This window comes from Glycine soja, chromosome 15 (genome assembly GCF_004193775.1).
Source record: "Glycine soja cultivar W05 chromosome 15, ASM419377v2, whole genome shotgun sequence".
Taxonomy (NCBI): Eukaryota; Viridiplantae; Streptophyta; class Magnoliopsida; order Fabales; family Fabaceae; genus Glycine; species Glycine soja.
In genome coordinates this window covers 44,194,431-44,206,110 of record NC_041016.1, presented here as the reverse complement: position 1 = coordinate 44,206,110, position 11,680 = coordinate 44,194,431, and the positions used below count along the sequence as shown (strand labels likewise).

Here is an 11,680-nt window from a genome sequence, read left to right as displayed (position 1 = left end):
ATTTTCAGTTACCATGTGTTTAGATGAGGGATTTAAAAATTTCTAAGAAATTTAAATACACAACACTTTAATTTTCTTGATTTAAATTCCTTTCATTTTGTTAATATTTTTTTTGGATGAGGCAATTCAATTTCTTGTATTTTATTTTTTTTTGTTTGGGTAAAGTTATTCAATTTCAATGAAATTCAAATTTTCAATTTTAAATATTTATTTAAAAATTAAAATTTTAATATTGAATGAAAATAAATATGAGTCATTTTTAAATAGTTAAATATTTAAAATAAATTTAATGCTATACAATATTTAATAATCAATTTTTTAATATTTAATAATTAAATAATCAAAATAATTTTTTAAATGTCATTACAAAAATAAAAAACTTTAGCCACAATATAATTTTACAAAATTATTTTTTTCTAAAAATCCATCCTTAGCATATTAATATATAGTAATCACTTTACTTTTCTAATAGGATCATCTCGTACGAACAACAACGCCACTGCTACTGCCACTTCCCGCTTCTGAAACGACGTTGTCGAACCCCACCACCCTACAACTAACACCACCGTTAAATCCCATGGAAGTATCTCTCACGGTTCGGCGACAAGGCCCCAACCACTTGTTTTGCATGAACCGGTTCTTCCTCCACGGCGGAACCAGAAGCCCCCTGCTCCTAAAACACCTCCTCACGGTGTCACACGTAGTTGAAATGGTGTGTTTCAACTCCTCCGCGCCCCTGATGAACACGTCGGGGACGGTGGCCAGCACCTTCAAGAATCGTTGTGTCGGGCGTGCGATCACGAACTGTGCTCGGAAGTTGAGGTCCATGAACCTGGAATCAAAGAGCAGAGAGAGAGGGAGGTGGTAACTAAGAGAGAGAGAGAGAGAGAGAGAGAGAGAGCATTATGGAGACTGGAGAGTACAAGTACCATGCCGAGAGTGAGGAGAGAGAGCGCTACAGGAGAGTGAAGAATTTTAATTTCTTTATTTTTAGTGAGAATTTGAAATTCTCTCAAATTAGTATATTAAAATGCTTTATAAAAATGATAGCATTTTAATTACTTTCAAAATACCCCATCCAAACATATTAGATTATTAGAAGGCAATTTAATATCTCTGTTGAAATACTTTACCTGGTTAAATTTTCTCATCCAAACACAGTGCTATAGTAACTACAAACATAAAAAAAGGTCAATAAACAAAAAACAAAAAACATGAGAGGACCTTTCCAAGGTCTATACAAGGAACAAAAGGATCAAACTGGTCTCACTTATTACCTTGGCTTCTCCAATTCATTTTTTTAAACAGCCAAAAATGAATCTTATTAACGGTACCGGTGGTACCAAGACAATCAAGTGAACAATTACATAAGCTTACTAACCCCTGCATCTTCATGTTGTAAGTTTCCTCAATCTCTATGAATAACTTCTTATTTCTGTTTGTATACTTGGAACTTTTTCTTATCTTAATTGCAGTAGTTCAAAGTCAAATTAAAATGGCAACTTAACTCCATGATTAGGTAGGGTCAACATCACTTTAAAGTTACTCAAATAACATGCTACTATAAGTGAAACATTCCTTGATTTCAATCTTAATCTGATTTGCTTTTCCAGTTTCCAGAGTTTCTTCATGTGTTAGTCATGTATTTTTCTTAAATGTATTTATGTTTTAAAAGAAACATGGATTTAGCTTCAACATGAAAAAACTATTTTTGCAAAAGCTTATAAACAAATTGTAGTCCTTCCTTTTATGGCTCGCTTGAATTTTAATTCCTTTTGTTGTTGATGGTCGATATATTAGTTTTTGATGAACAAATTACCTTGCACACATTCATTATCATGAACAAGAGTTGCAATGCTTTACAATGCACCCACTAGCACAACAGCAATGAACTTTGTTTAGCATGGCCCTCAACAATAATCTACAACATTTATACGCAAATCATATCTCCAAAGTCGGTTTATAGAATATCAACATGCACAAATGCAAAGGGGCTATAAATTGGAAACATTATTCTCCCTTAAATAACACATTCTGGTATAGAGATATACAAAGATGAGAGATGAAAAGAAAGAGACAAACAAAATCAAACATGAAATCAAAACTCAAACCCTAGATAAAATAACGAAACCAATAAAATTAAATAACAAAACACATTAACGAAAATCAAAGATAAGCTATGAATGTGTGAATGCATCGTGAGAGTGAGAGTGTAAACCATCGTGAGAGAGAGCAAGAGGTTGAACCACCGTGAAAGAGAGAGTGGGAATTCTGAACAACAGCGCGAGAGCATGAACTACTATGCGAGAGAAGGTGAGAATGCACTTTGAACCACCACCCGAGAGTAGAGCAAGGGTCACAGTGTTACTAGGGTTCCAAGCATGGAGTCCCAAGACAGAGAGAGTGAGGGTCGAGCATGGAATTTCAAATTCTCTATTTTTTGGGAGTATTTTAAATTCCATTGATTCGGTACAATAAAATTGCCCATACAAAATACCAACATTTTAATTTCCTTTAAATGTTTTTCCAAACAAATCCTTTCTCTCGAGAATTTTAATTTTCCGATAAAAATGAATCACCTGGTTGAATTGATGTATTCAAACGCACGGTTAAGCATTTCACCTTATCCTTTTCCACCTCACTACTCTCTCCTCCTTCCTTTTATTCTTTTATCTCTCTCTCTCTCTCTCTCTCTCTCTCTCTTTATTCATTCATTCATTCCTTTCCTTTTTTCCTCCCCTATCTTCACTGTTTGCACTCATGTTGTTGAAGGTATTTTTTGCGTTTTTGTAAACATAATGAAATCATGATTCCATTTTTTTGTGTTTTATGGTAACACAAGGGAATTATGATTCTGTTATGTTATATTTTTTGTTGTATAATAGAATAACGATTTCATTGTGCTGCTAATTTTCACCTGATGCAACACAGCTAAATCATGATTCCGTTGAGTAACAAAACTTGTTACATAATGGAATCGTTATTTCGTTGGGCTACAACTTATGCAACAACCCATTTTTTTTGGAAATAACCAATTTTTTTGTGTTGATTGTGTAGGTCAATGGATTGGAATACATATATATCTGATAAGGTTACAATGTCACTTGGATGGGGAAATATGAATGATGGAAACCAAGGTTTCCTTTACCAATCCTTCCTTTTATATGGAGCTAAGCCTAATGATATTGGTATGGAGAATGATGATGATGAAAATGTGGGTGGTGATGACACTAATATGCATTCGCAACCTAATTATCCTAACTTTTCTAGTTATTTCATGACTAATGGAGATATGGAAGCCTTATGTTTTGTTATTGTATAATTTTTTTCTATTGTTTTAGGTTTTTACAGAGTGCAATGATTTGTTAAATTAGGCTCGATGGCTAGGAAATGAGAACATATTTGTGATTGTGATTCAAAAGTCAGAAGTAAGTAAAAAATATATGTTATATTGGGTTGCAAAAGGGGGGAAAAGAAGTACAAACAATACAAAGAAAAGTTAGTATGCAAGACCAAAAAATGTGGGTGTTCTTTTAAATTAAAAGGGAGGTTTATGAGAATCATAGGGTGGAGAGTTATTGTATAATGTGGTTTCCATAACCATAAAGTAATGAAAACACTACTTGGTCATTCATATGTTGGTTGTTTAAGCAGTGAAGAAAAACTATGGTTAACTAATTGACTAAAAACATGGTGAAGCCTGATCAAATTTTGTTGACAATCAAAGATCAAGACCAGACAAATTTCAGCACCATCAAAATCATATATAATGAATGTTAGAAATATCATTAAGAACAAATGGGACCAAGAATGGAAATATACCATCTGATGAAGTTGATAAAACACTTTGAATATAATTACTAGTTTAGACGGCTGGACGATGAAGATGTCGTTAGAGATATATTATGAGTACATCCAAATTCCATTAAACTCCTGAATTCATTTCCAACAATGTTGATTTTTGATACAACTTACAAGACAAACAAATATTGTCTTTTGCTATTGAAAATTGTTGGTATCACTTCAACAAACACGACTTTCATTGTTGCCTTTGCTTATTTAAGTTATGTGAGAACAAATAATTTTGAATGGGCTTTAAGTAAGGTGAAAGGATTGTTTGTGAAAGATGATGTGTTGCCTCAGGTTATTATTATCAGTGATAGGGATCTTGCCTTCATGAATGCATAGGAGACTCTGTTTCCACATTACAAATAATGTCAACACAAAATGCAAAATCCTTATGGATAAGGCTGAAGAGTTGCAAAATATCATGGATGTTTGAGAACTATTGATGCAATCTCCAAATGAAGAATCATATAATGAACACTTGAAAAGCTTTACAAACTGGTGCACACGTTATAAAGTATTTGTTGACTATGTCCAAAATACATGGTTGACACCTTTTAAGGAAAAGTTTGTACAAACATGGACTGATAGGGTGATGCATCCTGGAAACAAAACAACAAATAGGTACATAAATTATTTGAAATTTTTTAATGTTTCATTTTGTTAAATTAAAAGTACTTTTTACATTTCATTTTGTTACATAATAGGGTTGAAAGCACACATGCGAGATTGAAGAGGTTGCTTCACGATATCATGAGAGATTTGTGTAGTTGTTATGATACAATGAATAACATGCTTGTAGCATACAATAATTATGGCTTCATTTTAGGAAAAAAAACATAAATGGGGTTGAGCATTGGTTTTATTCCTCAGTATATAGAAGCACAAGACATCATTTTCCATGAGTTGCAATAGGTTGACGTTGTAGGTATTGTAGTTTGGCTTATGGATGCATACTTAGAGTTACTCATAATTTACCATGTGTTTGTGAACTTAAATAATTTATCAGTATACATGGCTTATTTCCCTTGAAGTCCATTCATATACATTGGAGGATGTTTTCCATGCATAGTTCAGAAGACACAGATGACTCTTGGGGGGACTTAACCTTGACACATGAGGTTGATGCATTGTTAAAGAGATTTTTCACAATTAGACACGTGCGGTAAAATAACCTTAAAGACTAAATCCGTGAACTTTCATTTTCGAATACCACTTGAATATATCCCTCTCCAGAGAAAGTTAAAACAAAGGGTGTACTATAGTTAATGAAATCTACCAAATGTGAACCTTTAATGTGGGAACATGTCAATGAAATGAGCATGATTGTTGACAGTTCAAGAACTCTAAGTGTGGCTTGCAAGGTTGGTTGTGACGAGAAGAAGACAAAAATGGATCATTATATGGATGAATTTCCTGATGAGTTGCAACAATTCATTATGAACATTAAAGATGTCACATTGTATGGAAATTATGGTTACAAGGCAATTCCATCTTTCCTAGGCTAAGGGGAGGAGCCTTGGTCTCTCATTCGCCAAGATTTGATTTAGGAACTTCAAACACAACACTTTCTCTATGTTCAATTATTTGGTTTAGAAGAAAGATTGTTAGAATTAATAACCTCTTTGTATGTTGAACGAGGCCCAATACTCAAAGTGAAGTGGATGACCATTCTTGACATGGGTTATGTCATTGCCAGTCGGTATAATGTTGTATTGATAAACTAATCTAGGCTATAAAGTTGGACCTTCTTTCCACTTAGGAGTCTCGCGCCAATTGCATTTTGTCTTTATTGCAATTGGATTTGTCAATGAAAATCACTTTGTGCAGGTATACATTATCCACTAAAGATACCATTTACTTTTGTAAGCTAATATGGATTTTTCAATGAAAATCACAATGGAATCACGATTCTGTTATGCAATTTTTTTCCTATAAAAAAACAAACAATGGAAGTATGATTTTGTTGTACAATGTACAACGAAATCATACTTCTATTTTTCATGTCATATTTAGGCCCCCCAGCACAACAGAACCATGATTTCATTATACATTTTTCTTTACTGACAATGCACAAGGAACTCATGATTCCACTGCAATAAGGGGCACGAAAGAAAAACTCAACAGAATGATTCTGTTGTGCAACAATTTTTGCACCCCCTTAATGCAGCAGAATCATGATTCTATTGTGCTTTGCAACGAAGGGTATCTTTGGAATTTGAGAATGTTGGTAGGGGCCAAAAACAATTTGGTTAGGTCCAATAACAACCCCCAACTCTTAAACGAATAACTACTAGTCCACTTTCTCATTTTTCACTAGGCTATCTTCCTTAATTAATGGGAACTACCTTTCCCACTATCACAATTGCCATTTAAACCACCTACATGGGTAGTTTCTTTTTTATTTCCAAAATTTTCCTTTCCTAGGAAACATACTTTCATTTTGTATTATATGCAGCGGAATCATGATTCCACTGCATATATTATCCAAGTCAATACATCTAGAAATGTCACTTGAATAACCGTTTGGCACAATAATATTCTTTAAATTTTTCAAAAATGTCTTTTTTACCTTTATTAATCAATGTGAAGATAGCTAAAGAATTTTTCCATTTTCATTTGGCCAAATGTCTGGTCTTAAATTCATATCCTTAAGGTCTCTTCGAACATTAATATGATCTTTTGACTTCTTATTAACATTTAGCAAAGTATGTATGATATTATCACACACGTTTTTCTCAATATGCATCACATTAAGACAATGACGCAAACAATTATCCTTCCAATACAAAAGATCAAATAATATGCTTTTCTTTTCCATTGTAGAGAGTCCTCTTTTGCACATTGTTCACCAATTCTTTTTTTCTTTAACTCATTTTTCTTTCTTTTTTTTATACCAAATGTGACGTTAATATTTTGAAATTGTTCAAGAATTTCTACACCAGATAACCTTCTTAGAGGACTACGCATATCCTACTCATCGTTAAAGAGAATCCAGTTCAATCTAAAGTTGTGTCTCCAATGAAGAAAACATCAAAAACCCATAAAACAATATTTATGACTATGTGGAAGGTGAAGAGGGATGAAGTCAAAGTTACAGGATGGGCAAGGAAGTCTAGTGTAAGTGTTCCACCTTGAAAGTGATCCTATCCTAGGGAAATGACTAATAGTCCACATCAAAGTTGGATGTAATTTGAACATCTCTCACTTGAAAGTAAGCATCTATATCATTTCTTGGTATTTTTCTTCTAGAAATTATTATCAAAATAATAAAAGATGTTTGTTTCATGCACACCCATGGAGGACTGTTGTATAGAATAAGAACGTGTCATGAATCATAAGCAAACCAAGGGTGTGTTGAGTCAAACTGTTTTGAAGCTTTAGAATCTCTAGGATGCCTCATCATTCAATCATTATTACTATCCATAGCAGGCCATCTCATATCCTTAGTTGTCTTTGTAGATAAAAACAATCTTTGTAATCAGGGTTTCAATGGAAAATAATGAAGAAGTTTTGCGGGCACTTTCTTCATACTATTGTTATTAGTGACACCACCCCAACTTTAACCATTGATTTCCATTTGGAAGTTTGACAAACTTTGCAAGTCTCTCTTTCTTCATCATCCTTACTCCCCCAAAAGAGCATACAATCATTTGGACACATAATTATCATTTTATAAATCAAACCAAGCTTGGTAATCATTTTTTTTGCCTCATAAAATGAACTAGTAAGCTTTGCATGTTCAAATACATCTTTCAAGAGTTCCAAAATCATTGTCATGGATTTGTCACTCATCCCACACAAGCATTTGTTATGACAATTTCACCAAAAAAGACAACCTTGAATATTTTGAACCTTTATAAAAGGGTTATGTTGCATCTTTTGCTAATTCATAAAACTATTTGGCTTCATTCCTTTCTTGTGTGTCGTTTGGAACTACTTCATCCCTATCAACCTCTACATTTGGAGCAATGGGCACTTCATTTGTATGCTGCCTATCAACTCCAAGAGCATCATCAATCATAATCTGGATAGGATCTTCAATAAAGTTGTCTTAAACTACATTTGTATGAAACATATTACAAGTTTCTTCTATCTCAGACTCCCCATGGTACAACCATAAAGTGTACCCTACCAGAAATGGTATATAGATTAAGTGATCATATGCCACATCCCTACATTGTCATTTTTGAGCGATGTTCAAATGCAAAATTAATGAATCCTTTAACCCCTTCTTCATACTCGATTGAGTTTTGTGGCTTCAGAATCCATGACTTATCCATTCCTGAATTATTATTCCAACATTACATTAAATCAAATTAAGCCTTGAATTGAAAAAAAAAGGAATATTTAAATGACTTAAAATAATCCAAAATCAACACATTCTAGTTCAACAAAATAACATACATGATAGATACGAAAGAATTTAGAATCATTGGAAAAACTGAAGTAAGCCAAAAGAATTTATATTGTGCACATATTCATGTCACTGTTAACATAAAACAAGGATAATAAGTTCATCTATAGTATTTATATTTTTTATCCCTAACATACAATGTTTTATTTAAAACCAACATTTTATTTTATTCATTTTAGTCATTGGAATAAATATGTATTTTTAGTCTATATACTTTTGGCTAAATTACTCACATGATCTCTTAACTTTATTATTTTAGCTTGCAATTTGATCCCTTATACTCCCTCCTTTCATATTATATGAAGTTTTAGCAACAAAAAAAACATTTTAAATTAATTAGTTGCCATTTTACAAAACCAAGGAAGCATTGATATTTTTTTTCCATGGAATACCCTTAATGGAAGTAATTGTTACTAGGAAATTAATTAGAGAGACAAAAGGTATATAAGGAAGTTACATGATTTTTTTAAAAAATTCAAGGTATTAATTGTGTATTTTAATACCTCTATCAAAACCTTAAATGTCATATTAAAACTTGTAAAATGGTTCCTTAAGTAATGTATTTTATAGCATGTTGATCCTTTTAAAAAAACTCATTGTTTTCAATTTTGAGACACGATTTTGAACTTTTTTATTAATTTAATATTCGAAACTTGTTCTATTAGTTTCATGGGCAATACTTCTTAGTTTTCCAATTGCTCATGTGACATACTTTTCGTGCACTTTTCATCTTGCTTATGTCCCTTTTTAGTACAAACATTAGTTTCATTCTATAATTTTATATAGGTCAAGAATGTATCTAAATGCAACAAGTTTCACGTCTTGAATGAATACAAAAAAGATTCAAAATCATGTCCTAAAATTGAAAGCTATCAGTTTTTTGAAAAAGATAGATCAGCATGTTGTAGAATACATTACTTTAGGGACCATTTTATAACTTTGAATGAATAAGAGACCAAATTGAAACCTAAAATAAATTTAAGGAACCATGTGAGTAATTTAACCTATATTTTTTATATTAATGAGTTTAGTCATCAAACTCTTACAAAACATGAGGATTTAGTTATTCGTCTTTAAGATTAATGCATTATATTTTTTAAAGTTAAGAGGGATTAAATCCATATACTTCTTGGATCCAATGGGTTCAAACTATTTTTTTTAAAAAAAAAATTTCAAGCTTATACTTGCTTAGCTTCGACGGATTAAAAAATTTGCTCTCTATTCGTCGAAGCTTAGCTTAGCTTCTACTTGCTTGCTTAGCTTTGACGGATAGAGAGCAAATTTTTTAACTCACTATGTACAACTTACTAATGAGTCAACAAGTTTCATGGGTTCTCCCCCTCTAAGAAACTTAAAAATTTGGGTTGTCAGCTTGCCAAGGTGGTTGTTAAGTTAGAAGCCCGACTGAAAGAGTCAGAGTCCAGGCTGGAGGAGTCCAAGATGCGGGTGGCTAAGGAGAGGGAGACCAACAAGGAGCTTGAATAAGAGTTGATAATGTACAAGAAGTTGTGGAGCAACAGAAAAAGGCTTTCAAAAAGTTGTCAGGCAGGTCGGGTTTTTTGCCAAGGACCTTGACTTAGGTCTTTTTGACCCTTTCAAGAACATGGAGGATAATGTTCTGCTTGACAAGGAAGATATTGTTGCTGAGGAGGAGGTTGGCGAGGAGGTACAGGATGTTCGGGCCAATGTTTAGGTTGTTGTTTCTTTTTTTTTCCCTTCATTGTTGGATTTTGGCCATATAGGCCTTGTAATTTTGACAATTGTTATTTTTCTTTAATGCACATGTTTTTCCTTCGTTGATAGATTTTGCCCAACATGTTGTGAGTGTGAAATCTTTGACGACGTAGGAAGCAAGACCTTGTCGATGTGGAGGCAAGACTTTGGTGGTCTTGTGTGAAGTAAAAAGGTAGATTAAACCATCTGAGGTTTGATTTCAATCTGATTAAAGGTCTTGTCATTCTTGCGGTGGTACTTCCCTTCACTTTGCGGAGCTTCTCCTCTAATGTTTGTGAAGTTAATGTGATTTTCACATGGTTGAAGGTATTGCCAAACAGTCTGGTGGTAGTTCGTCTTGTGTAACTTGGACCTTTGATTATGGTCATCGTGGTTCATGAGGAGTAAGTTGACCAAGGGGGTGCCTTGGGTTTTAAAAAAGTGCTTACCAAGGGTGGACCTTGAGTTTTATAGGAGTGTGTACCAAGGGTGGACCTTGGGTTTTTATGTTCTTGTATTCCTGCACAGCTGAAAGTTAGGAATGGAAAAGATTGTCAATGGTAGACCTTGTGTACCTTGAGTTCATGTGAACATGGAACTTAGCAAAAGAAGGGCTCACCAAGGGTGAACCTTGGGTTTAACGAGCCTTGGACTGGGAACATGTTTGCCCTGAGTTTTGACAAGCCTGTAGAGTTGCATCGAGGCTTACCATGGACGAACCCTGAGTTTTGTGAACCTGTGAAACTCACCAATAGCGGACCTTGGGTTTGACGAGCCTTTGGAGAATCGACCAAAGACGCGTTTGTCCTAGATATTGGTGAGACTCACCAAGGACGGACCTTAGGTTTGACAAGCCTAGTGTGTGTAGCGCACATGCCAAGCTATCACATACATGTCACTTGTGGAGTGGTACATATTGGAGATGTGGTGTCGTGCTCTTGCATACATGTCACTCGTGGAATGGCACACACTGGAGACTAAGTTTCGTGCTCTTACATACATGTCACTCGTGGAGTGGCACGTACTGGAGATGTGGTGTCATGCTCTTGCATTTGTGTCACTCGTGGAGTGACACATACTGGAGACGTGGTGGCATGCTCTTGCATGTGTCACTCATGGAGTGGCACGTATTGGAGACGTGGTGGCGTGAGCCTGGAGGACTCACCAAGGGCAAACCTTGGGTTTTACAAGCCCTTTGGAGAAACAACCAGAAACGTGTTCGTCCTTAATTTTGGCGAGACTCACCAATGGCAGACCTTGGGTTTGACGAGCCTATGGAGCTACAACCATGAATGTAACTATCTTGAAGACACAAGAAAATTATGAAAATAAAGGGATGTAAAATTTTTTTTAATGTATTTGATTAACTACAAATTCACTTTGTTATCCCAAATGTGCCTCGTTAAAACTTCTCAAGCCAAAACCCTGATTTTCCTCTTTTAGGACAAAAGAATTGAGTAAGGAAAAGAGTACAACATTTGGTTTTGCATTAGGTCAATTGAAGTAGAACCTTAGGTGGGTGGCATTCCATGTTCTTGGAATTAGTTTACCATCCAAATCCTATAGTTTGTATGCTTTATTCTCTAGGCTTGTTTTGACCCTGAATAGGCCTTCCCAGTTGGGACCAAGCTTTCCAGCTCGGGGGGTCTTTTTTGGCTTCGCCTCGAACTCATTATATGAGGTCATCAGGTTGAAAGACTTGTG

At 34.4% G+C, this 11,680-nt stretch overlaps 1 protein-coding gene across 1 annotated transcript; it reads right to left on the bottom strand.

The window, feature by feature from the left end:
* Positions 1–474: 474 nt before the first annotated feature.
* On the bottom strand, positions 475–828 carry LOC114386193. The gene has a single exon (XM_028346176.1). It carries the CDS (start codon positions 826–828, stop codon positions 475–477), a length of 354 nt encoding a protein of 117 aa, XP_028201977.1.
* Positions 829–11,680: the final 10,852 nt, after the last annotated feature.